Here is a 27,951-nt window from a genome sequence, read left to right as displayed (position 1 = left end):
GGGCTGAGAGGGGTCTGGGATGCCCTCTGCCGAGATGGAGTTCACTCTGCAGGATCCTGGTGGGAGCGCGTACCCATAGCGCTGGCAGGCAAGAAGGAACAACTATTATTACACTTCTCATCTGCTAGTCCTCCTTTCATCATTTTATTTATTTATCCATTCATTATTTTATTCTTTTTTGGATACAGGGTCCTGTAAACACACCACGCAATACAGATTAACCACGACTTTGATGCAATCCTCCTGCCTCAGCTTCTTGAATCAACAATGATTGAGTAACCTCAGTATGCCAGGCACTTTGCCTAGCAGAGGGACAGCAAAAAGATGCCCAGATCCCGAAAGAGATTCCACCACGGAGAACTGTAATTTGTTTTTCACAATGTACTGTTAAGAATTGGGGTGGGCGGGCTGTGGTGGCACATGCCTTTAATCCCAGCACTGGGGGGTGGGGTGGGGGAGGGAAGACAGGTGGATCTCTGTGAGTTCTAGGCCAGCCTGGTCAACAGAGATAGTTCCAAGTCAGCCTACCAAAGTTACACAGAGAAACCCTGTCTCGAAAACAAACAAGAATTTGAGGTATAAACCGGATGTGGGAGCATCTGCCTTTAATCCCACAGTGGCAGGAGAATCTATGAATTCAAGAGCAGTTTGGTCTACATAGGTAGGTTTAAGATATCCAGGGCTACATAGAGAAAGCCTGCTTCTCTACATAGTAGCCTTGGCTGGACTTGCCCCTCAGGTTGTCCACCATCTTGTCCACAAACAAGCTGGAGCAGTGGTAGCACATGTCTTTAATCCTGCACTTGGAGGCAGAGGCAAGAGGATTTCTGTGAGTTCCAAGCTAGCCTGGTCTACAGAGTTACAGGACAGTCAGGGCTATTACACAGAGAAACCCTGTCTTGAAAAACAAACAAGTAAAAAACCCAAAAGAAAACAAACAGAAATTGAAAAATATATAGGGAATATAGACGAGGTGGCATTTAAAATTGGAAGTATTTTCAGGAGCAGAGACTGGAGGAGCAAGATTAAGGGATGGGCGCATGCCTCAATTCACTAGGTTCCAGCAGGGAGACCTGCAGCCTGATTTGTCTAGAGCATCCGACCTGCCACAGTTATGGGGTGGCTGTCTCTTCCATGTCTCGGTTTTGCCTTTGATGGTTTCTTGCCATGAACCCTCATGACCCACCTGATCACTTCTCATTAGTCAGACTAAGGATCAGTGGCTTCAGACAGTTTTCAAGTATTAGCACTCCAAGACACAGCAACATATTCGTTGATAAGAACTTAGAATGAAAAGCTTCAGAGTTACCACATCTTGAAGGAGGGAAAGAGTATGATTATGCCATCATACTATCTATCAGAAGTGGAAAGTGTTAGGTTTCAAATGTGGACAAATGGCTGAGATGCCTATTTCACATATCAAAGCAGACCCGGCTGTTCCAGTGCTCTACTGGCTGGTGACTATCCTGAACTCTTCACCTCAAGGACTGGGCTGCTCTTCCCTATATGATCCAACCATTTTGGTTACCTGTCTCCAGAGTGCTGGTATTAAAGGTGTCACCACCATTGCTTGGCTCTTTCCTTTCTTCTCATTATATTGTTTTTCTTTCATTCAGAAAGCCCTGGATAAAATTTAGCAGTCATTCTCATAAGAAATAAACAGCCCAGGACGACACAGTGAAACCCTGTAACCCTGTCTTGAGAGGTTTCTTTTCTTTCGTTCTTTCTTCCTTCCTTTCTTTCTTTCTTTCTTTCTTTCTTTCTTTCTTTCTTTCTTCCTTTCTTGTTCATTCATTCATTTAGTGATTTATTTATTTTGGGGTTTCGAGACAGGGTTTCTGTGTGTAATAGTCCTGTATGTTTGGAAGTCACTTTGTAGTCCAGTCTGGCCTCAAACTCAAAGATCTGCCTGTCTCTGCCTCCTGAGTGCTGGGATTAAAGACTGCCACCACTGCCTTGTAAAAGGAAACTTCTTAAATAAGGTAGCTGAGGCCTGGGATGAGGCTCAGTGGCATATAATTCTAGCAGGTGAAAGTCCCTAAGGTCAACTCCCAGTAAAAGTTATCAATGAAGTTAATCAGGGAAAGGTGAGACCCTGCCTAAAATAAACAAATATTTTTTTTTTAAGAAAGAAGAATGCTGTCCTTGCAAAGGACTCAGTTCCAAATTCAGTTCCCAGCATCCACATCAAGTAACTGCCTGTAACTTAAGCTCCTGAGAATATGACATTTCTGATCTCTGAGAGGTGCACCTGAAATCACATGCAAAAAAATAATTTTTTTTTCTTTGTCTGAGACAGGGTTCTTTTTCTGTCCAAAACTCGATTTTGTAGGCTGGCCTTGAACTCACAGAGATCTGCCTGCCTCTGCCTCCCCAAATGCTGGGATTAAAGGAGTGGGCCAGCAAGCCTGGTTTAAAAAAAATTAAGTTGTAAAGATGGCTTGATAGTATAGGCCTGTAATTCTAGCTTCTCAATGCAGTGAGTGAAGCTATAAACATACTCCTGGTTTGTCAACTGATGTGTCAATTTTGCAATTCCCCGTTTACTTTCTTTCTTTCTTTAAACATAATTCTTTATTGATTCTTTGGGAATTTCACATCATGTATGCAAATCCTGCTCACCTCCTAGTCTCTCCATACCTGCCCTTCACCCCTGCAGCATGCCCCCTCAAATTAATTATAAACAAAACCAACCAGCCAATTCACCAACCAACCAGCCTACCAACCAACCAACCAAAGACCACTTTGCTCTTCTGTCTTTCCAACACCTCTCCATTCATCCTAGTGGCACCCAGAGCTGCAGTGTGACACACATATATACCCTCTTGTCCAATCAGCCCCACCCAAAAACTGTTCATTGCAGTGAGTCATTGGTCTGGTTCAAGGCCACTGGCAGATTATCACCATCACTGGACTCTCACCAAAACTCCTCTCTGACATCCTGCTGTTACCTTGAGTCATGTAGATCCTGCAGTTACTCTGTAGGACCCGTCTGTCCCTTCACGAGCTCCAACAGGTCATAGATGGGGTAGATGTTAGGATGGGCCAACCCAAGACCCAAGATGTGGGTCATGTGATACCTGAGCTGGGAGCCACTTGGGGCAGGGGCAGCTTTTTTAGGTCCATGCCATCCTGACTAGCTCTCCCAGACCTGTGGTGAGGGGTGGTGTCATCTCTCCCAAGTGTGGGGATCTCCCATGAGGGGCAAAACCAGCTCTCCTGATGCAGTGAGGGGCAGGGCCAGCTATTCTAGGGCCATGAGAGTCTGGACCAGCTCAACATGGACCTCAGATTTCAACACTGAATGGCTCCTATGGCCCTGTGGTAACTGAGACCAGATCCTCACTCAGCCCCCTGCTTTAACAGCCTTGACAGGCTACAGAAAAGACATGTAGGCCTCTGACTCAGCACATGACACAAAGAAACTCTAGATCCTCTGGCCTTTGGGAGCCTAGGTCCAAAACTGAACACAAAGAAACTCCAGAACGCCCCCCCCCCCAGCCTCCTAGATACTTGGATCCTGGGAACTGTTTGGCCACAAAAGAAACTCCAGGGGAGACCAAAACCTCTCCTGTAGTCTCCAGGATACAATTCTGAAAATTATTGGTATCTATGAATAACAGGCCACCTACAAGTAACAAGACAAAGCCATAGAAACCACAGAATGTCCCCTCTCAGCACTGACCAATGAGAATAATTGGTGCACAGGTATTTCATGTCAAAATATGACTTTGAGGAATTCCCCTGATTGTTCCCCAAATGTCAACCAATCAGAAACCAACCCATACCTACTAATGTAATCCTATGGTTTTTGCCTTTAAAAACCTGACAGTAGACAGGGAACTTGTTTTCTCTGGTGGCTGCTGCATCAGCCAGCAAGATGATGTCCCTGTCATGGTTGGATGAACAATAAACCCTATGCATTTGCATCAGTGGGTATGTCTCTGATGTCTTTGGGGCTCTTCATGACTTGAGCACAACAGTAACATGGGCCCTGGACATTATCACAGATCCCAGCTACAGCAGAAACACAGACCCAGACATGCCCTCAGCAGCAGCCAGGACCAGAAGACACCATTGCCCCATCTGGCAGCTCAGGTTACCCAGATCAGCATGGTCCCAGTGGTTGTACAGCCATGCATGTTTCGGTCTAGACTATGGACATCCATGGGGCTTTTGGAGATACCATGAGCCATGGACATCAACGTAGAACCCAGCTGTGGTAGGACCATAGATCCAGACATGGTCCTCAGTAGCAGCCTGGGCTTGGCTGTCACCATGGCCCCAGATGACAGCATAGGCCACTCAGATTGGCATGGCCTCCCATGGCAGCATGGCTTTTGGACACCAACATGGTCCCAGGTGTCGGCCCAGATCCCTATCATTGGTATTGCGTTGGCTGTTATCGGGAGTCACGGACATCAACACAGACCCTGACTGTGGCAGGATCACAGATCCAGATATGCTCCTCAGCAGCAGCCCTGGACTGGACTACACCAGGGCTCCACATGGCAGCCTAGGCCATTCAGATTGGTGTGGCCCTGGTGGCAGCATGACCCTCTGGCGCCAACCTGGTCAGAGGTTCCCGCTTACCTTCTTAATTGGTTACTCAATGGCATTTATTTACATGATTTGTATTTCTGAATACTGATCTTGGGAGAAACTGAATAAAACACAAATTGTTCATCAGTATGATGACAATTCCAGAGCAACCCTTATTTTTTGAGGACTATTTTCTAGCTCTTTCTATAAGCGAGAACAAAAACAGTTTTTGTTTGTTTGTTTTTTGGAGGCAGGGTCTCTCTGTGTAACAGCCCTGGCCATCCTGGAACTCACTCTGTAGACAAGGCTGGCCTTGAATTCACAGAGATCTACCTGCCTCTGCCTCCTGAGTGCTGGAATTAAAAGAGTGTGACACCATGTCTGACAAAAAAAAAAAAAAAAAAAAAAAAAAAAAAGAAATCATCCTGTTGCTTTATTTTGTTTTGTTTTGTGTTTTCTTTGTGTAACAGTCCTGGCTATCCTGAAGACCTGGCTGTCCTCAACTCACAGAGATCTGCCTGCCGCTGCCTCCCTTGTGCTGGGATTAAAGATGTGCCACCACCGCCCTAGAAAAATGTTTTAAGGAAAAACAGTTAAGAGGGCTTTTGGTGTACCTCAGGCTGGCCTGGAATGTAACTTTTCTTTCTTTTCATTAATTATGTTTTATTTTTAAAGTGTGTGTGTGTGTGTGTGTGTGTGTGTGTATGTGTTTTGTGTGTGTGTATGTGTTTGTGTGTATACAAGTGCCTACCCACCCCAGAGGCATGGGATCTTCTTGGAGTTGAAGTGATGGGTGGTTGAGAACCACCTGACAAATTGGGAATTGAACTTGGGTTCACTAGAAGAGCAACAAAGGCTCTTAAACACGGAGCCATATTTCCAGCCCAGATTTTCTATTTTTCTCCTTTATTTTTTGAGATAGCATCTCTATATATATTGCAGGAACTGAGTATGTAGATCAGGCTGGCCTTGAACTCAATAGAGACCCTCGTTCCTGAGTGCTGGGGTTAAAGGCATACACCACCATGCTGAGCTTCTTCTCTAAACAATATTGCATTAGTTTATGTGTTTGGTGTTTGAGTGTTTTGCCTGAAGGTATGTCTGAGCATCACATATATGCCTGGCACCAGTAGAGACCAGAAGAAGCTGTTGGATCCCCTGGAGTTGGAATTACAGCGCAGTGAGCTGCCATGTAGGTTCTGGGAATCAAGCTCTGGTCCTCTGGAAAAGCTGTGTTTGTAATCATTGAGCTATTTTTCCAGCTGTATACCCCAAGTTCTGGGGTATAAGAAGCTATGGGCAGTATTCAGTTAGGTTTGTGGTGATGCTCTGGTGAGTCTTGGCATTTTTTTTTTTTTTTTTAATTCTGTGGCGAGAATACAGTAATTGTAGGTAGCTTGGCAACAGAAAGATTTGAAGTTCCCCCATGACAGCGCCCCTTACCAGCAGGAAATAGTTTGGAAAGAACGACGCCCAAATTCCCAAATATTGTCTATAAATGTTTGTTTTCATTTAAATGGACTTGGTTATATAAAATAAATAATAATAAAAAAAGATTTGAAGTTAAACACAAGAAACACATCCTGCTGTCTGGTTTGAGATCCATAGTAACAACACCCTTAAGTGCTTCTTTGTGGGGTTAGAGTCTAATGGCGTGGGACTAGTTTTGAAAGTTAGCAGTAGGGCTGAAGAGATGGCTCAGCTTTTGAGAGCACTTGCTGTTGCTATTTTTGCAAAGGACCAAGATTTGGTTCTTAGCACCCACAAGGTGGCGCACAACTGCTTATAACTCCAGTTCCAGAGGCTCTAACGCCCTCTTATGGCTTCCACGTGCACCAGGTGTGCAGACAAATGTAGATAAAACATGCATACACTTTTTTTTTTTTTTTTTTTCCCAGTCAGTGTCTTACTGTATATTTCCCAGCTGGCTTGGAACTCCCTGTGCAGACCAGGCTACCCTCAAACTCGCAGAGGGTAGCCAGTCTGCCTCTGTGTCCCGAGTGCTAAACCTAAACGCTTGTGCCACCAGGCGTGTCCCACTCACACACATTAAAAGGGAAAAGTATCCAGCTTTCTTGACAACCAAGCCGTCTCTAGTCCCTCCATAGTTCTTTTATTAAAGGCCCAACCAGTGGGTTGACTATTCAGTCACTGTTGTTCACCAGATTTTATTCACACTTTTTAAATGATGGATAATTCATACTACTATTACTATTATGAAAGTTCCCTTCCTACTGCGGAAGAAATTCTCTTATTTACATTCGGGTCTCTCTTTGAACCCCTTGTTGATGGTGATGGAGTTGGTCTCATCCACCACCTTGAACTACAACTTCCATGAAACAACCGGCAAAGTCTGCGTGATCTGACGGGAACCTCAACCAATCCAATGCCAGGACTCTCAGTCAGCAACCTATTGGCTCTTGGTAGAGGCGGGACTCCCAGTTGCTAGGCTGGTGCCTTTCCGGAAGTGGTTGCCGGTCGCTGCAGGGCAACACCCCGGCGTCCCTGGAAGCGGGGAGCCAGGCACCCCGGTGTCCCTGGAAGTGGGGGGGCCGGGGTGGTGCTGGGTTGGCGGCACCGAGCCATCGTCCCGGGAACCCCGGGGTGGGGACAGGTGAGACATCGGAGCCCGGCTTGCTGGCGTGGCGGGCTTGGAGTTTGCAGCGCTGCGAAGTGGTGTTGAGAGGGAACTGAGGTGGGAGAGGAGAGCCCTCGGGCGCGCGCGGCCTGGTTTTCTAACTTCTCCTGAATCTACTACCCTCTTCCCCACTCCACCCCGCTTCTCCCTCGTAACCCACTCCTGGGCTATTCCAAGCTCAACCAAACTCTTGGTATCTTTTGGCCAGCTGGGCAAGAGAGGGAGGTTTTGAGTTTTCTTTGCACTGATTTAGAAATCTACTCCTGGAACCGCTGCCCTCTTGGCCTGGGTGACTCGCTCAGCCCTCTGCAGGCCCTTGCTTGCTTCTCATCTGACTTCAGCTCTGGGGATTGTGCTCAAGAGTTTTAGTTATCGGCTGCTCAGCCAAGTACTTGCTGCCCGGCCTGATCCCTCCGTCTCGAGCTCAGATCTGCTTATGGATCATCTCCAACCTTCCCCGGACTCCAGATCAAAATCTGTCGAGTGTTTCTTGTCTCAGTGGAGAACTTCCCCCGTTTAGCCCAGTCTACACTGGAAATTCATTCTAGTGTCTGCAGCACACATCTGTTTGGCATGTATCCGGTTCTAGGCAGTTTGCTGTGGGGTTGCTTCATGGCCAAGGCCCGAAATCACAACGCACAGCTGAAATCCTCTTTGCTTTCTCTCGACTCTCCCTTCACCTAGACTGTAAGACCCGTTATTCTGCATTCTCCTATCCTCCCGACTGTTCCTTTTTTTTTTTTTTTTTTTTTTTTTTTTTCAGGTAGCCACAGCCTTGGTTCATAATTTCTCGTTTAGGCTTTCAGAATAACGGCTTCTGTTCTTGCTTCTCTCTGATTAAGTCCTTGGCAGATGTTGGTCACCTACCTCAACTGCAAATCTCATCACTTTGGTCTCCTTTATGAAATTCCTCTGACAGCTCCTTATGAAGTCTGCATACGGCTTCAGCCCTCCCAAGCCCATAGTAGCTGCTCCTTGCCTTCCATTCTAGCAGTCTCTTTATTTGAAAAGTGGGGATAGTAGCCTTTATCTAGCTGAGAGGGTGGGGTGAGATGATAGACATAACATCCTTAGTACAGTCCCTACAACATAGAAATATGCGGTTAGTCTAAACTTTGGTTGTCATAATTAATCCTGACCCTTCCAAGCATATGTGCCCTCCCCCATATATATATATATATGTATGTATATATATATATGTATATGTATATATGTATATATTTGTATATATGTGTATATATATATATATATATGGTTGTCATTTCGTAGTACTAGGGATTGAACTCAGGGCTTTGCACATGCTGGGCAAGCACTCTATAGCCCTAGTCTCCACCCCTTCTCTCCAAGCCTCTTTGCTTTTGTTCATGGTGCTCTTTCTGCTTTAAGTTTCCTTGCTTTGAGGGCTGGCGAGAAAGCTCAGATGTTGAAGTTCTTCCTCTGTAAGCATGAGAACTTGAGTTCAGTCCCTTGTAAAAAGTCAGGCATGGTGGTTCATGCTTGTAACCTCAGTGCTGGACACATAGAAAAGGTGGACCCCTGGGACCAGAGTTAGAGGTGGTTGTGAGCTGGGACTGGGATTTCGGTCCCCTGGAAGGGGACCAAGTGCTCTTAGCTGCTTGGTGGTTCCCCTGCTGCAGGGCTTGTGTGTATGCTGCTACTTCTATCGCCAGTACTACTTGTTTCCTTCTCTGTCAGTAAATACCCGTTCCTCCTCCAGGTCTCAGCATAGGCACCTTTAATCAGGCTCAGGCTTACGCTCATATCTTACTCCATGTGAAATGACACTTTTATGTTTTCTTTGTGTGTGTGTGTGTGTGTGTGTAACTTGAAGTGTATTCTTTTTCCCCTTCCACCACGTGGGCTTGGGGAGTGAGCATAGGCTGTTAGGCTTGGTGGCAAGTACAGTGAGTCATCTTGCCAGCCTCCTCCCCCATCCTTTTTCCTTTTCTTCCCTTCTGTTTCCTTCCCTTTCCCTCCCTTCCCCTCCGTTCCTCCTTTCCCTTCCCTTCTCCCCTCCCATCCCCTCCCTGCCTCTCCCTCATCCTCCTCCCCCTTCCCTTCTTTCTTTCTTTCTTGAGACAGGGCCTTAAATAGCCTTGGCTGTCCTTGAACTCCTGTAGTTGAGGATGAACCTTGCATTTGGGAATCTGTTCACACCTCCTTGTGCTGAGATGATGGGCGTGCTTGCCTCTCCAAGTCTACTTTAGTACTGATACTCTTATCTGGGACTGTCTAGCTAAGCAGTAGTAGCTCTGGGGAGTGGTGACTGAATCTGTTTAATACCATTGCACGTCTAGTGCCTAGAGGGAAACTTGATAGGTGCTCAACAGACATTTTTTTCCATCTCACGAGTGACCTCCATGAACTGTCAGTGAGGTATGAGCTCTGTCTGCACACTTTTCCTGCCTTGCTTCATGTTGCCCTCTTGCTTGGCCTCTCCTTGCCACATTTCTCTGAAGCCAGGAAAGGTATAGGATAGCCAAACATAATTTATTTGTTTTTCTGGCAGAAGAGTTCTCTGAAATTTGGAAAATCCATGAGTCTAGATTTTTCAATTTCTTCTCCTGTAAGTAATTAAATATAGATACTTTTGTTAATAGGCAGGTGTCCTGGTTTGTTTTTATTGCTGTGAAAAATACCATGACCAAAGCAATTTGGGGAGAAAAGGATTTATTTTGTCTTACAGCCTATAGTGCATCGTGAAGGAATGTCAGGGGAGGAACTCAAGCAGGAATAGAGGCAGGAGCCATGGAAGAACAATGCTTGTTTTACTGGTTCACTCTTCAAGGCTTGATCAGCTACTGGTGTTTCCCCCCCCCCCCCCCCATAGGGTCTCTCTATGTAGCCCTGGTCTTTGTAGCCCTGGCTGTTCTGAAACACTCTGTAGATCTGGCTTTGCCTGCCTGTGCCTCTCTATTGCTGATACTAGAGGCACACACCACTACTCCTGGAGGCTGGAGGTCACAGATAAGATACTCTTTAATTCCTGCCTTGTGCATTGCTACCATCCTGCTTTGTCTTCATCTGATGGAGTGAGGATTTTGATTTCTCTTCCTTTGCTTAGAAGGACATTAATTCTGTCAGGTCAGGGGCCCACTCTTATGATCTCACCTAATGTTGATTATGTCTTGAAGACCCTACCTCTTATAAAGTCAGATCATAAGTGTTTTGGAAGGACACAGCCCCCTCCATTGGGACCCCTCTCTTCCCTCCCTCCTCCGTGCTCCTAACAAGCCCTGTCTTTGTCCCTTTCCCATCTCTGCTTCTTCTGCCCTAATTTAAGACCTCACTAACTTTCACTGGGACAGAAGTCTTCTCAAATGCCTTTCTTGACACCTGTTTCTTATTTCTCCAATTCAGCCATGCCAGTCTTCCCAGAGTTCCTGTGCTAAATAAAAGGCCACCCTTCCCAAAGCCCTCAGTGAGGTCCCCTTAGTACAGGGAATGAGACTTTCCATGTCCAGCCCCAGCCATACGTGCTGTGGTTCCATGCCCTATGACACCTGCAAGATTCACCCGTTGCTCCTTGTCCAGAGTGCTTTCTTCAGCCTTCAGTGGGAACTGTCCTCTTCTTAGTGCTCTCAGAGCAGGTGTGGAGGTGGCATTGGCTCCTGGACCTAAATAGCATGCACCGGGGGCACTATAATGGCCTCTCTGTGCCCTGGGGTGTGCTGACACACCGGAGGGTCTGTGTTTTTGGTGTCACTGGGGTTTTCTGGCTGAGGTATACTACAGTTTGGGGTATTTTCCTGTTTGGGAGGGATACAAAGTTAAGCTCTTTAAAGGTGTAGTTTTGTTTTATGTATATGAATGTTTGTCTGTATTTATGTGTGTGCACCATGTGTGTCCCTGATGCAGGCAGAGGCCAGAAGATGGTGTCAGATCCCTTGGCACTGGAGTTATAGAAGGTTGTGAGCCACAACATGGGTGCTGGGGAATTGAACCCAGGTCTTTTGAAAAAGTAGCCAATGCTTTTAACCACTGAACTATCTCTCCAGTTCAAGGTAAACACGATAGAGAGACAATCTTGAAGATCTATTGTGGTAGGTACACTGAGAGTGTGTTCTCTAACCTTGGGCAAGCCAGGGAACTTACCCAGGCACAGAGTCTGTGAAGCTTGGAGCTGCAGGCAGGCTCCCCAGCCATGCTGATCTGCAGCCAGGATCCCTGGCCATGCTGGTCTGCAGGATCTGATGTGACACAGATTCTCTATGACCCAACTCAACATTTCCCTTCCAGGCCAGCTCACTAATTTTCTCTTTGGACAGGGTCTTTGGGATCTAGATAGTTCTGCCAGGCTGAATCATGGCTAGACGACCCATCCTCTTAGGTGACCAGCTGGTTCTGGAGGAAGATTCTGATGAGACCTACATCCCCAGTGAGCAAGGTAAGAGGCTTGTGGTAGATTGTAATTGTCCTTTGAGGACAGATATTATTTTTGATTTACTTAAACAAAATTTTTAAAAATTAATTTACGTGTGTGGGTGATTTGGTTGCCATGTACATGTATATTACATGTGTACAATGCCTGCAGAGGTCAGAAGATGGCATCAGATACCCTGAAACTGGAGTTACAGATGGTTGTGAGACACCATATAGGTGCTGGGAATTGAACCTGGGTCCTCTAAAAGAGCAGCCAGTGCTCTTAAGCACTAAGTCCAACCCCCTGATTTGCTTTTGTTCTTCCAATACAGTGTTAGTTCAGGCACAGTACTACTGCTCAGTGTACTTGAGTTAGATCAGAGGTTGGCAAACTACAGCCTTTGGGCTCAAGTTGGCACCTAGCCTGTTTTTTGTCAATAAAAACTTATCAGAAGACAGCCAGCCATGCTTATTTCTGTGTCCTCTGTGATTGTCACCATGCTGTAATAACAGTGTCAAATAATTGTGACAAAGTGGGGCATTGGTGGCTGGGCTTTTAATCTCAGCACTCAGGAGGCAGATCTCTGTGGGTTTGAGGCTAGCCTGGTCTACAGAGAGAATTCCAGGACAAGTTCCAAAGCTACACAGACAGATTCTGTCTCGAAAAACAAAACAAAAAACAAATCAAACCAAACAAAAAACCAAACCAAACCAAACAAAAAACAAACAAACAAACAAACAAAAAACCCAAAGTAATTATGACAGATTTATGCCCTCCAAAGCTTACAGTATGTATTATCCAGCCCTTTACAGAAAATGTTTACTGGCCCTCTAGAACATGAGATTGCAGTGTAACAGATATTGTGAAATATCACATGTAAATCCAATTTTTTAGAACAAGCTAAGGCTGGCATGTTGGCATTCCCTGTAATCCTAGCATTTAAGGGGCTGAAGCAGGAGGATTGCTACAGGTTAAAGGCCAAGAATACAGAATGAGTTTGAGGCCAGCCAGCGCTTCATAGTCTCAAAAACAACAACAGAACAACAAGGTTGTAGCTCAGTTGGTAGAGCGCTTGTCTAGCATGCATTAAGCTCCAGGCTCAGTCCTAGCATCTCATAAATTCAGGTGTGGAGGTGCAGCTCTTAGGAAGTGTGTGTGTGTGTGTGTGTGTGTGTGTGTGTGTGTGTGTGTGTGTGCGCGCGCGTGCGTGCGTGTATGTGTGCGTGAGTGGGACAGCAAGGGGAATCTGCAGTTTGTTGCCATGTCACTAGGCAGTGAGTTTAAGGTCCTTTCTTAAAATAAAAACAACAAAAAGAAAAAAAAGTAGCATTATGTATTTATATTACTTTGTTCTAGTCTCTGCTTTAAAATTTTAGTATCAATTTTCCTTTCAAACCAAGCTGAGTATAGGGGTGAATGCCTTAACCCTTAATCCCAGCACTTGTGAGGCAGAGACAGGTGGATTTCTGAGTTCCAGGCCAGCCCTAGTCTACAGAGTAAATTTTGGGCCAAACAGGACTAAACAGTGAGATCCTCTCTCAAGCAATCATAACAAAAAACCAAAAAGCCCCACCCCACCCTGGTAACTCCATTAGTTAGGTCCTTTCCTTTTCCCTATCTGTGAGAGAGGTTCAGGAAGGTTCCTGTAGCTCTGCACTGTGCTGAGTGGTAGAGCTGGGCCACCCCAGGCCCTGAAGTGCTTTGCTGCTCATGGATTGAAATTTGCTTTGACATTCTGAAGAGTTGTGGCCTCTGCTCACTCAGGTGGTTTCTTACCCGGGAGTGAGGGTAAGAACATGTGCCCCCACCAGTCTAGGATCCCACTTATCTTTGATATGCTTCTAGCCTGGTGTGTTTTCTGATAGCCATGTAAAAGTTCTAAAATTGAACATATTCATTATTTTATTTGTTAGTTAGTTTTGTAAACATTTACATATGGCATGGTGTGCCCATCACAGTAAACATGTGAGGGTCTGAGGACAGTTTGTGAAAGTGATTCTCTTTGTCCACCATGTGGACTACAGGAGTTAGACTCAGGTCTTCAGGATTGGTGGCAAGCATCTTCACTTGCTGAGCTGTCTTACTGCACCCCTATCCACTTCTTGTTTTTGAGATCCAATTTATAACAGTCCTCCTGCTTCAGACTCCCAAGTGCTAGATTATGATGAGTTACCACCTAGCTGTACATTTTTTCCCCTAGAGACAGGGTTATCTCTGTATTGCTTTGGAGCCTGTCCTGGAACTAGCTCTTATAAACCAGGCTGGCCTTGAACTCACAGAGATCTGCCTGCCTCTGCCTTCCAGGTGCTGGGACTAAAGGCATGCAGCACCAACGCCCAGCTCCTAGCTGAACTTTTATTGTTCATTCTCTGGTACCAGAGAGCGAACCCAGACACAAAGGACATACTCTACTATGGAGCTATATTCTCAGCTCCAGACTCTGAATTAAAATAGGACAGTTCTTGGTAGATTGTTTATTTTTATGTGTATGTTTTATCTACATGTATGTCCCTGTACCACGAGTATGTCAGAAGAGGGTGCTGGATCCCCTCAAACTGGAGTTACAGACAGTCATGATCCATTGTGTGGGTGCTAGGAATTGAACCTGGGTACTCTGATGTACATCCAGTGCTCTTAACCACTGAGCCATCTCTCCAGTTTAGATTTTGTAATTTTTATGTTATCTATCAGTGTGATGGTGAATGGCCTCTGAGTCATGTTTTTATTTAGAAAAGCCACCAAAAGGAGAACTGGTTTCTCTCATGTTCCTGCATCATTAATGGGATAGCTCACCTCTCGGCTGCCCTTGCTGCTGCTATGTGCATTTGGGTCTGTCTCTTATCCCATTGGGTTATCTAGCCACATGTCAGTGTCTCACTCTGAATTTTTGAGGCTCTGACAGATTCTAATACCGAATAGGGCTAAAGCACCCTTGTTGTAATTTTTCCAGTTTTCTTGGCCATTTTTTTATTTGTTTGTTTTATTGCCCCATGACTAGAATTATCTTGTCAAGTTCTGGGTAGGGCAGTGTATGGGAGGACTGTTGGTACCAGGGAGTATGGTGACCCATATTGTATTGATTCAGAAGGGACTGTCATCGTTGTAAAGTGTAAATGTTTATCATATGTGTGTATGCTACATATGGTATGTGAGTGGCGGTCGGAGGACAACTGAAAGGAGTCAGTTCTATCCTTCCACCATGTGGGTTCCAGGAGTGAACTCTGGCTATCAGGCTTGGCTACAAATGTCTTTACCTGCTGAAGCAGCTTGCTGACTGACTGCAAGTTTTCTTAACTTTATTTATTTATTTTTTGAGGCAGTTTCAATCTGTAGCTTAAGCTGTGTTTATATGAGCATATTCATCCCTCCCTCCCTTCCTTTCTTCCTTCCATCGTTCTGTCCTTCCATCCATTTCTTCCTCCCTCCCTCCCTGGCTGGCCTCAGTCTCACTAATTAGCCTAGGTTGGTTTTGTACCCCTAATCCTGTGCCTTCATCTCCTAAGTGCTGGATGATCGCAAGTTGCTTCATTGTTTCTAGAATTCAAGATATATTTCCCTCACTTCTTCCAAATTGCAAAATGTTCCAAAATCTGCCTTTTGGACGAAATATTTCTGATAAGAGATGTAACCTGTAAAGTCCATGCAAATACTCCAAAACTGGAAAGGAATTGAAACCTGTCCTGGCACTCACTCTGTAGACTAGACCAGGCTGGCCTCAAACTCAAACTCATAGAGATCCACCTGCCTCTGCCTCCGGAGTGCCACCAATGCCCTGAAATCTGTAGCATTTTTTGGGAAAGATATGCTTGATTTCTATCTCATTCTGCATCACTGGCTGTCCTGGAACTCACTATGTAGATCAGACTGGCCTAAAACTCACAGAGCTCCTCCTGCCTCTGTGTCCTGAGTGCTGGGATTAATTTTCCTTGTTTGTTACACAGGGTCTTGCTGTGTAGGTAAGGCTGGCCCAAGACCGGCAGTGACCCTGTTGCCACTCCTCTGGAGTGTCTGCCTCTGTGACTTCCTGCTCAGCTCTCTGTTCTCGTTTCTGCATTGTCTGGTCTGTGTTCCACCTATTGGCACAAATCTTACAGGGAGAAATGGATTGTTTCCAGACTGGATTCAAAGCCCTTCCACATATTTAGTATTCTTGATGAGGTTTTAGGGTTCTTTGTGACATGGCTGTCCCACCTTGGCTTGTGCCATCATGTTGGTTTTTGGCAGTCCCCAGATGGGCTAAGCTGTATTTTGTCATTGTTCTGTTATTCTGGCTCCATTGTACAGAACTAAAAAAGGTGAAGATATTTAATAAGTCATTCCCTGGACAGTTAAGGGCCAACTGGTCCCCAGGTATGTCACCCTCTATTTTGTCACGGAGATGACTTATATGGGATATCTGGTGGCCTGGACTAGACTCAAGCCTGGGTATTTATTTCATCATTCTGGTGGTCACTAGTGATATGTCCCAATGGACACCTTATATGGGATATCTGGCTGGCCTGGACTAGACTCAAGCCTGGGTATTTATTTCATCATTCTGGTGGTCACTAGTGATATGTCCCAATGGACACATCACCTATTCTTTTTCCTAAAGATCAGATTGCTCTTAGCATAGTGCCTCATCTCTTCTGTCCTCCAGATCTCTGGCAAAGGGCTGTCCTAACTATCTGATTCCAAGAGTAGAGTAGAGTGGAGTCCAAAATATATAGCACAATTGAGTAAGAAGCAATCGCCTTTTAGAAGAGGGATTCACTAGGGAGAAGAGGCCACGTGAATATCATTTCCTCTCTCAGCTGGGGACCTTCCTGTCCCTCAGAGAACCAGGCACTGCCTTCTGTCTGCTACAGTGGCACATGGTACATGTCACCATCACAGCACAATCTATTTTATGATCTGTGTTTGCAAGGTCCTTGAAGATCTCGGTCTTCTGTAGTTGATGGAACTCACTTGGGGCTTGAGGGCCAAGTGCCTCAGGCCAGCCCTTGTAAATCTTCTGAGAGTTTATCTACTAGTAAGGTTGCCTTCCTGTATGGTTCCAGCTGTGGCCTGGGTCCTTCCTGAGGCCACCCCACTGTGCAATCTTGGTTTCATTACTCTCTCCCTTTGTGAACTGTGGCTTCAGATTATATTCATGGGAGTTTGGCGGTAGCATGACTTGATTCAGATGCTATTTATAAATAGTGATGTAAGGAAACAGTTCTGTGTGTTTGTTTATTAAAGCTTTTTGAGATGGTCTCAAGTGACCCAGCTGGCCTGGAATTCACTGTAGAGCTGAGGATGACCTTGAACTCTTGATCCTCCTGCCTCTACATCCCAAGTACTGGGATTATGGTTGTGTACAGCCACATCCAGCTTTAGTTCTATATATTTATTATTTATATTTAGAGAAACTATATTTTATCCTTGCAGAAAACTTGATGAGTAAAGGAAAACCCGGGAAAGAACTGACTCAATTTTGCTTCTTTCCATGCCTTTCCCTCCCCCTCCTTCTTCCCCTCCTTCCTTCCCCACCCCCTCTCTCTTACCCTCCTACCCTCCTCCTTCACCCTCCTCCTCTTTTTGCAGAAATCCTCGACTTTGCCAGAGTGATTGGTATTGACCCCATCAAGGAACCAGAACTGATGTGGCTGGCGAGGGAGGGTATTGAGGCTCCATTGCCCAAGGGCTGGAAACCATGGTAAGTCATTACAGTAGCTCATTAACTTGTCCTGGACCTGACTCTGGAATTTAGTGGTGTGTGTGTGTGTGTGTGTGTGTGTGTGTGTGTGTGTGTGTGTGTACATGTGTATGTGTGTAGATCTGATGTGTACTGCCATGCCTGTCTTATGTGTATAAATGTTTTATCTGCATATATGTATGGGCTTGGTTCTTGCAGAAGCCTGAAAAGGACATCAGATTCCTGGGAATTATAGTTATAAATGCTGGAAATTAAATCCTGGTCCTCTGCAAGAGCAACAAGAGCTCTTAACTGCTGAGCTGTCTCTCTAGGCCCCCCCTTTTTGTTTTTATTTCTGTTCTTTTAGATTTATTTTTAATTGTGCTGTCTAGTTTTATATCAACTTGACTCAAGCTAGAGTCATCTGAGAGGAAGGGACCTCAATGGGGAAAATGCCACCGTAAGATAGGGCTGTAGGCAAGCCTATAGGGCAGGATTTGTGCAGGTAGGGTCCAGCCCATTGTGGGACTGGTGGTCCTGGGTTCTATTTTCTCTTTTTTTTTTTTCTTCCTACCTTCCTCTCTTCCTTCCTTCCTTTTGTTTTTTCAAGATAGGATTTCTCTGTGTAACAGCTCTGGCTATCCTGGAATTCGCTCTGTAGACTAGGCTGGCCTTAAACTCACAGATTCACCAGATTCATCTGCCTTTGCCTCCTGAGTGATGGGATTAAAGAAGTGCTACCACGTCCTGGCCATGGGTTCTAATTCCTTCCTTCCTTCCTTCCTTCCTTCCTTCCTTCCTTCCTTCCTTCCTTCTTTTTTTTTTTTTTTTGAGACAGGGTTTCTCTGTATTGGGTCCTAATTTCTTATAGTAGGCTGAGTAAGCCATAAGGAGCAAGTCAGTAAGCAGTACCCTCCATTGCCTCTGCTTAGCTCCTGCCTCCAGGTTCCTGCCCTGTTTAAGTGCCTACCTTGGCTTTCCTCAGTAGACTGTGACTTGGGATATGTAACCTCGATAAACCCTTTCCTTCCAGAGTTGCTTTTGGTCTGGTGTTTCGACACAGCAGTAATAACCTTAAGACATTAACTAGGTGTATGTGTGGGGTATATGCATGTTAGTGCAGTTGCTCGTAGAGATCAGGTCAGAAGAGGGTGTTGGAGCCTTTGAAGCTGGAATCATAGAAAAGGTTGTGAGCTGGGAAATGAAATCAGATCCTCTGTAAAAGCAGTATACAATTTTAACCACTGAGCCATATCTCCAGCTCCTTGGCTGTTTGTATGATAGGTACTTTATCTGAGCCATTTCCCCAAGCCCTGGAGATTAGTTTTAATGATCAGGGGCAAGACTGCCATTCTCTGCAGGGTACCTCTTGTTTCAGGACTGAGTAGGCTGACTTGAAGGTCCCTGGGATAGGATCAGAACGTCCCTCTAGACCACAGAGCTGCCACCCTGTCTTGGTCCTTTCACACTGGTGTCTGGGTTGGTTGCACTGAGGAGGAGTCAGAATACTAAAAGCGAAAGCTATGAGATTTGGGGAGATTGCTCAGTGTAGACAGAGTTTTCCTGTCTCTGCAGCTGTTTCCCAAATAACCAACACTGAGACTTAATATTTCTTATAAATGCTTGGCCGTAAATAGCTCAGGCTTGTTAATAGCTAACGCTTACATTTAAATTAACCCATATTTCTTATTCATGCTCTACCATGTGGTACCTTTTCCCGGTACGCATGCTCACTTCTCCCTGCATCTGCTGGCGATTGCTTATTCCGTCCTTTTTCCCATTCTCCTTAGTTTTGTTGCCCTGCCTATGCTTCTTGCCTGGCTAGTAGCCAATCAGCATTTTATTAAACCAATCCGAGTGACAAATCTACAGGGTACAAGAGGATTATTTCACAGCAGCTCAGTCTGTAAAGTGCTTGCTTTGCAATCATGAGGTTCTGAGTTTGGTTCCCAGAACTCATGTGCAAAAAGCTAAGCATGGTGGTATCTCAGCATAAGGAAGTGTAGATAGGCACTTCCTGGGGCTTGCTAGCTAGCTAGTCTTGCCTACTTGATGAGCTCTGGGCCAGTAAGAGACTCTGTCTCAAAAACAAGGTAGATGGCTGTTGAGCAACAATGCCTGTGTTTGTCCACTGGCTACCACATGCATGTTCATAAATGTGCATGAGTATACATATGAGAATGCACTTACACAGAAATAGTGACAGCTTATCTCCTCAGTATGTCTAAAATAGATGCTGAGGCCAAAGGGGTTTGTATCAAGGCCACACAAGTTTGGCAAAAGTTTTCTGTCTCCCTTAGCCATCCTAGAATTTGTGTAGCATATTCTTTTTTCTTTAAATTATTATTGTGTAAACCATATATGTGTATATGTGTGTTTGTGTATAACTTTGTGGATTTGGTATTTCCCTTTCACCTTTACATGGGTTCCAAGATTGTACTAAGATTACCAGATGTCATAGTTAGGGTTTCTCATGCTGTGAAGAGACACCATGACCATAGCAACTTTTACAAAGGAAAACATTTGATTGGGGCTGGCTTAGTTTCAGAGGTTTAGTCAATTATTGTCATGGTGGGAAGCATGGCAGTGTGCAGGCAGACATGGTGCTGGAGAAGGACCTGAGAGTTCTACATCTGGGATCTGCAGATGTAGATATAGAAAGAGAATGTGGCTTGAGCATCTGACACCTCATACCCTGCCCCCCAGTGACACACCTCCTCTAACAATGCTAGACCTACTCCATCAAGGCCTAATAGTGCCACTCCCTGTGAGCCTGGGGTTTCTTTGAAACCCCCAGGGTTTCCACTTCCTGGTCCCCACAGGCTTGTAAAAATGCATCAAGTCCAACTTTAAAAGTCCCTATAGTCTATAAAAGTACAAAGTCTCTTCTGAGATTCATGCAATCGCTTTTTTAAAGGTTTATTTATTTATTATGTATATAATGTTCTGCCTGCATGTATCCCTTTAGGCCAGAAGAGGGCACCAGATCTCATTACAGATGGTTGTGAGCTACCATGTGGTTGCTGGGAATTGAACTCAGGACTTCTGGAAGAGCAAGCAGGCAGTGTGCTCTTAACAGCTGAGCCATCTCTCCAGCCTATCATGTAATCTTTTAACTATAATCCCCTATAAAATCAAAATTAAAAAAAGCAGATCACATACTTTTAACGTGTATGGCACAGGATATACATTACCTTTCTAAAGGGGAAGAAAGGGGACATAATGAGGACCAAAGCAGGACCAAAAACTAGCTGGCAAACTCTAAATTCTGCATTTCCATGTCTGATATCATATCTCCAACTTCTTTTAGTGACTGTAACACACTTCTCTCTCTTGGGCTGGCCCCACTCCCTATTAGCAGCTCTCCTTGTCAGGTAACCCACGGCTCTGGCATCGCCAACATTTGGGGGTCTCCAAGACAATCCAAGCTTCATGAAATGGCTTTTCTAGGCCTTCATACAGGGACACCCTTGACACACTTCTGGCCTCTGGAGCTTCCCTTGGTCATGGAGGGGATTCCATAACCCCTTTCTTCTTCTATCCTTGGCTCTAAACTCAGAACTGCATGGCTGAAGCTGTGAAGTCCTGCTGTTTGCTGGGGCTGAAACATGCCTCCCTTGTTTAATTACATCTTCACCAGCTTTCTGTTTTTGATGGTTTCCTTCTGCTTGTTTTGTAGAGTAGCCTGGCCTTGAATTTAGGGGATCCAGCAGCCTCTGCCTTCTGAGTACTGGGATTAAAGGCGTGCACCACTATACCATTGTGGTCCTAAGCTTTTCTTTAATTCCTTTTTACAAATTGGAAGCTTAGCTGGGTGGAGTCTTGCTCTGAGGTCAGCACTCCCTATATTCCACTTAGCATCAGGCTTTAATCTGGTTACATTTCCTGGTGCCCCTTTATTCTTCAAATTGTACATTTAGTATTTTTCCTTTCTCAGCTTTCTCCTTTTCATTATAAATATATATGAGTGAACACTAGTAACCATAGAACAGAGTCAATACTGGGCTGCTTTGAGACTTCCTCTGCTAATGCAATTAATCCGAAAACTCTTCAGTGTAGCCTTAGGCATTGTTTTGGACAAGGGTAAAAAAGTAGCCACATTCTTAGCCAAAATATCACAAGAATGGTCTCTAGGCCACAAAAAAATATTCTTCTCCTCTGAAACCTCCTGAGCCAGGCCCTCACAATTCAATTCACCCTTGGCATCACTGTCTTCTATGTTTCTCCTAGTATGGTCCATTAAACCCCCTTTAAAGCGTTCAGCTGCCTTGTTAATCCAAAGTCCAAAAGTCTACATTCCTTCAAACAAAAGCATAGTCAGGCCTGTCACAGCAGTACCCCAGTCCCTGGTACCAACTTCTGTCATAGAGTTTGTGTTGCTGCAGAGACACCATGACCATGGCAACTCTTATAAGGGAGACATTTAATTGGGGTTGGCTTACAGTTTCAGAGGTTTAGTCCATTGTCATCAGGGCAGGAAGCATGGTGGCATGCAGGCATACATGGTGCTGGAGAAGGACCTGAGAGTTCTACATTTGGAGCTGTAGATATAGGAAGAGAATGCCACCCTGGGTGTGGCTTGAACATCTGAGATCTCAAATCTTGTCTGCAGTGACACACCTTCACCAACAGTTGTCAGACCTACTCCAGCAAGGCCATACATCCTAATAGTGCCACTCCTTGTGTGAGCCTATAGAGGCATTTTCTTTGAAATCACTGCACCACTGAGCCATCTCTTCTATAGCCTCTTCTGGGCTTCATGCTCATGGGTTCATTTTAAATCCCTTAAAGCTGTCTGGATTGGGAAAGAAGGCAGAAGTTGACAGTGCCCCAGGAGGAGAAGCTGAAAAAGCCAGGGCCAGTGCTGCCCGCTCTCTCCTCCCACGCACAGCATCATCTCCACTCAGGCGACACTGTTCAGTGCTGCATGTCAGCTTTGCCCTCTCTTTACTTCTTCCTCTCTCACCTCATGTGCAGAGCTCATCCAAGTTGTCTTCCTAAAGCTGCGACCTGAGTTTACATCTCACCCAGAGGAGGGTTTCCACTCTATTCTAAACTAGTCCTGAGGCATCCTAGGTGTCCTCTCTCAGCTGGGAAGGGAGGTGCATTTGGTGGGCTAGGTAATTGGCCCTTTCTTACCCGGCTGTGCCTACCCACCTTACTCTCCTCAGCAGAAGACATAGACTCTTCTCAGCTCCACTTTCTTGACAGGCTCCTTGTTCTGTTGATCTTTTAGCAGCCTCTCCTTGGACCATATCCAGGTTCACATCTTTCTTCTGGGAAATCTGTTAGCGCTTCCGACAGTGTTCCTGGTGCCGAGAACTCAGGCGTGCATTGGAAAGCTAGCACTTTCTGTTCTGCCCCAGTGCCCTTTCTGATGGAGGGTGGGGAACTGTCTGGTTTAGGGCCAGCTGTGGGCAAGGCCTTGTTTCAGCTGCCTTCATGTACCTGCTAGTGTGGTTGACACTCTCTTGTCCTACAGGGAGAACATGATTTTCATTTTCTTTTTCTGGTTTTTCGAGACAGGGTTTCTCTGTGTAGCTTTGGAGCCTCTCCTGGAACTCGCTCTGTAGATCAGGCTGGCCTCAAACTCTCAGAGATCCTCCTGCCTCTGCCTCCCGAGTGCTGGGACTAAAGGCGTGCGCCACCAACACCTGGCTCTATTTTTCATTTTCTAAAATAACATAAGTCATTAAAAGTTACTTGTACATGTTTTCTTTTACCCCATTCTCTTCCCCAAGCCTAATTACTGTCCTTCTAGAACTTTTAGCACACATAGCACACTCCATTTGTGGTTTTATTGTTTTAATCATAACTGTTACATTGTGTGCACTGTTCTGTCAGTATAATGTGTAGGTCTATCTCATTTCTTTTTTCTTTTGAGACAGTCTTGTTATGTAGCTTAGGATGGCCTTAAATTTGTGATCCTTCTGCCTCAGTCCTCTGAGTACTTGGATTACAGGTGTGTACCTCTCTCTCTCTCTCTCTCTCTTTTTTAATCTTCTGAGATAAGGTCTCATGAGTCTCAGGCTGGCCTTCATCTTATGCTGTAGCCGAGGATGGCCCATAACTCCTGATCCTTTTGCATGTGCTGGGATAACAGGTGTGCACCACTATACCCGGTGGCTTTTTAAGACAAGGTTTTACTGTGTAGCCTAAGCTGGCTGTGAACTTATGATCCTCCCTCCCCAGCCTCCTGAATGTTGGGATGATAGGCATGGGCCACCACACTTGTCTTACCTGCCTGTTACAGTTTCATTTTTGTTGTTGTGATAAAACACCTTAGCCAAAAGCAACTTAGGGAAGGGAGGGTTTACTTTAGTTCACAGTGCTAGTTCACAGTCCAACGTGTTGAGAAGTTCAGAGGCAAAAGAGCTTGAGGCAGCTGGTCACATCATATCCGTGGTCAAGCACAGAGAGAAACTGATGTGCCTGTATGGCTCGATAACCAGCCATTTTCTCTCCTGTTGTTTGCTTTGAGATAGGGTCTCAATGTGTAATTCTGGGTGGTCTAGAACTCACTGTGCATACCAGTCTGGCCTTGAACTCCCAGCCTGTGTCTCTGGAGTGCTGGGAGTAAAGACATGCCCTACCACATTCTACTCTTCTGTACTCTTATACAACCCAAAGCCCAAATCAGGTACTGATACTCACGAGGGGCTGTCCCCCACAGACATGTTCATTGCCCAACCAGATAAAGAAAATTCCTCAATTGAGACTATTCCTGGGTGATTCTAGGTTGTGGCAAGTTGATGTTTCAGGTGTATACTTTCCCATGTTAGACATAACACATTTTATGTGTATGTGTGTTAATGAGTCTGGAACATAGAACCTTGTGTATGCTACCAAAGCACTCTATAACTGAACTACGTCCCCACTGCAGGTGTACCACATTCCACCCCCAAAACAAAAAACAAAAAACAAGAACAAACAAACAAAACCCCCAAATTTAACTTTTATACTAAAGAACATTTAGATGTTTTTTGAGACTAACCACGCATAAGAGAGCCTGTTTCTGGGACTAGAGCTGTGTCAAGGTGGTTAAATGCACTGGCTGCTCTTTAAAAGGACTTGGGTTTAATTCCCAGCATCCACTTGGTGACTTGCAATAGTCTTTAACTCTAGTTACATGTTTTCCTCTGGTCTCCAAGGGCACCAGTCACAAATGTGGTTCACAGACAAACATACAGACAAAACACCCATAGACACTGGAAAAAAAAAAAATCAGTATTCCCTGATGCCTATCATTGATGTACTCATGTTTTGTGCTGTTTTCTCTTGATCACCCGGCTTTATAATAAGTCTTGAAATTTTTTAGGGTAGGTATTCCAACTTTGTTCCCATTTTCTTTTTAGTGTTATTATTAATTATTTTAATGTCCGTGGGTATTTTGCATGCATGTATGTATGTCTGTGTGTCACATGCATGCTTGGTGCCCTAGAAGCCAGAAGAGGGATTTGGATCCCTTGTAACTAGAGTTAATGATGGCTGTGAGTCTCATGCTGGGAATTGTACTCAGGTCCTCTGCAAGAGCACCGGGGTTCTTAATTCCTAACCACTGCTCCAAGTCCTTGTCCTCATGCTCAAAGTCTCTCAGTTCTTTGCATTGCCATGGGAATTTGAACATTATCTTGTCACTTTACTGTTTGGATTGGGACTGCACATAAATCAATTTGGGGAGAATAGGCATCTTAAGTGATATTGAGTCTTCCAGCCCATGAACATGGTCTGTTTCCATTTATTTAGGTTTCCTTTAATATCTCTAAGAAATGTTTAATAACTTTTGTGTACATGTGTTGCCTCTTTATCAGATTTATCCCTAAGTAGTTCATATTTGATGCTTCTATAAGTGCTGTATTTTTAGTTTCCAATTGTTGGCTGGTTTTATAGAGAAGTAAAATTGGTTTCTGTATATTGATCTTGCACTGTACAACCTTGCTAAAATCAATTATGTCAGGCCTAGTAGCTTTATTTGTTTTGTTTTTTTTTTCTTTTTTTAAGATTCCATAGGATTTTCTACAGAAGTGATTGTGTCTCCTAGGAATAAAAGTATTTTTGCCTCCTCCTTTCTAATTTGGTTGCCTTTTCTTTCTATTTTGTACGTTGGTGACCAGAGCCTTTAGCATCATTAAGTAGAGGCAATGCTGGAGGATGTCTTTCCTTTGTTCCTGATCTTAGGGTGCAACTTTTGGTCACCATTAGGCAGCTGCTAGCTGTGGGCAGCTGCTAGCTGTGGGCTTCCTGTGGATGACATTTGTCAGGAGAGTTTGTGCTGTTGCTGGGACTTTGAAGAAAGATGGATGAGTTTTACCCAGTGTGTTTCTACATAAGATTGAAAAAGATTAGGTGGCTTTCTTTTTTTGTCTTTTCTTATAGCCAAATTTATTGATTTTTTTCAAATATTTTTATCAATTTTAGTTGCATTTATTTATTATTTGTGTGTGTGGGTGTGGGCATGTCACAGCACTTGTAAGTTTGGATGTCAGAGGACAGCTTATGGGAGTTGGTCCTATCCTTTCACCATATGGGATCCTGGAAGGGAACTCAGGTCCTCAGGCTTGGCCATAAACACCTTCACAAGCTGAGCCATCTTTCTGACCCGATTTTCAAACGTTAAACCAAATTTCATATTCCTGGGATATACTTGGTCATGATGTATGATCCTCTTTATATTTGATCTTCTAAATTGCATGAAGTGTTATTGCGTCTGTGTCCATGGGGGAAACAGATCTATAGTATCATTTTCTTCTAATGTCTTTATCTTGTTTTGTGCCATGTTATTGTCCTCATAGAATGAAAATTTCTTCCTCTTCAGGTTTGTGGACAAGTTTGTGTAGGATTGCTGTCATTTCTGCTTTAAATATTTGTAATCATCTGGGCCTAGAATCTTCTTTGTGGGAAAAGTTTTAACTTCAAATTCAGTTCTAAAAAGAGAAGGCTATGTATGGATAAGTATACAAATGCAAAAGCAAAGGCAGGAGGGTTGCTGTAAGTTCAAGGCCAGCCCAGACTGGTCTACATAGTTAGTTCTAGTCCGGCTAGGATTCCTTAATGAAACCCTTTCTCATCCTTGCCCCCATGAGATACAGAATATTCAGGCCAGTTCTTTGCTTTGCTTTGTCCTTTGAGACAGAGCCCCTCTATGTAGCCCAGGACTGACTTTGTAAACTAGGCTGGCCTCAAGTTGAAACTTTAGGTCCTCCAAGTTCTACCCGCTGAGTGCTGAGATTAGAGGGGTGGGGCACTTATGCTGTCTCAGAGCAGGAAGTACCCATTCAAATGCTGTGCATAGATACAAACGTATTAAAGATTATTTATGTGCATATGTGTGTGCTTGCTTGTCTGTTTGTACAGCATGAATGCAGGTGCCTGAGAAGGTCAGGAGAGGGTGTCAAGAGTGCTAGGAATTGAGCCCTGATCTTCTGCAAGGGTGGCAAGTGCTCTTAACTTACTTCTCCAGCTCCAGTTTAATAACTTTATATTATTATGTTGATAGGTTGATGGTTATGTGGTATGGGGGTTTGAACCGTAGGCTTCTAGCATTCTAGGCAAGCATTCTACCAACTCAGCTATATCCCCAGCCCTGGTTAATTCTTTGTGAATGAGTTTTGGTAGTTTGTTTATTTATATTTTATTTTATGGTTTTTTTTTTTTTTTTTTTGTGTGTGTGTGTGTGGTTTTTTTTTTTTTTTTGCATATAGAGGTCAAAATAGGTAGGTGCTGGAATCAGACCTGGTCCTCTGGAAGAGCAGCCAGTGCTCTTGTTAATCCATCTCTCCAGCCCCATTTAAAAAAAAAAAAAAAATCAATTAGTTTATTTTTTAGGTATTTCTTTTCCTTGAGTAATCTTTGAGAAGTTTGTTGCTTGTGTTAAAAAATAAAATAAAATGTAGAAAGAAAGGAAAAAAAAAAAGAAAGCTGCTCTTGTAGCATTGAGTGTTCGTATTTTATCTTCCATGTCTAACTTATTTCTCATATTTAAAAATACCATCTTATCTTCCATGTTGTGTTCTGGATAATTTCCTAGGTTTATTTTTCAATTCCTTATTTGTTTATCCTTCAGTGTCAAACTTGATGTTTAGCACACTTTAAGAAATAACTATCCTTTGCTGTGATTTTATGTATTTCAACATTTGTTCTCTTTTTAAAGAATTATGTTTTTGCTGGACCTTAGAAGGGACTAACCTCTGAACTCTGCTCCCTCCTAGCCAGAACATCACGGGAGACCTTTACTATTTCAACTTTGACACTGGGCAGTCTATTTGGGACCATCCATGTGATGAGCATTATCGGAAGCTGGTGATCCAAGAGCGGGAGAAGTGGTTGGCTCCCGGGGCCATTAAGAAGAAAGACAAGAAAAAGAAAAAGGAAAAGAAAAACAAGAAGGACAAAGAAACCTCCAAAAGTCCTCTGGTGAGTCAGACTTGAGGCCACTTCCTACATAGGGCTCCAGCCCAAGGGGTATGGGGACCCTCCAGGAGTTCAAATAATAGTGAGTTCTTGACAGGACATTGTCTAATTTTACCTGGTGGATTTTTTTCTTTCACCTTCTAGCGGTTGTTACTTCTTTAAGTAATTTCTCCTCTCTCCTTGGGGAGCACATGTTGCACGGCAGGGTTAGTGCCAGTGTGAGCTCAGCAGAGCCAGGACCGTGTTTGCATTTGATGAAGAAGTGGCACTGTCCCCCACTCTGGGGAGGTAAGAACAGTGGAATTGTCAGAATATCGGTGCCTTCAGGTTTTAAAAGAAAAG

General features: G+C 44.4%; 1 protein-coding gene across 1 annotated transcript in view; it reads left to right on the top strand.

The window, feature by feature from the left end:
- The first annotated feature begins 7,005 nt into the window (after nucleotides 1–7,005).
- Nucleotides 7,006–27,951, top strand: part of Cep164 (centrosomal protein 164) — a 65,327-nt gene continuing 44,381 nt past the window's right edge. Inside the window, exons 1-4 of the mRNA XM_051197294.1 lie at nucleotides 7,006–7,156; nucleotides 11,449–11,567; nucleotides 17,109–17,220; nucleotides 27,408–27,612. Of these exons, the coding sequence (XP_051053251.1) occupies nucleotides 11,486–11,567; nucleotides 17,109–17,220; nucleotides 27,408–27,612 (399 nt within the window). The 5' untranslated portion in view covers nucleotides 7,006–7,156; nucleotides 11,449–11,485. The remainder of the gene's footprint in view (nucleotides 7,157–11,448; nucleotides 11,568–17,108; nucleotides 17,221–27,407; nucleotides 27,613–27,951) is intronic.

The sequence above is a fragment of the Phodopus roborovskii genome, unplaced genomic scaffold, assembly GCF_943737965.1.
Source record: "Phodopus roborovskii unplaced genomic scaffold, PHOROB, whole genome shotgun sequence".
NCBI lineage: Eukaryota > Metazoa > Chordata > Mammalia > Rodentia > Cricetidae > Phodopus > Phodopus roborovskii.
The sequence above is the reverse complement of the archived record's forward strand: the minus strand, read 5'-3'. Positions and strand labels throughout refer to the sequence as shown.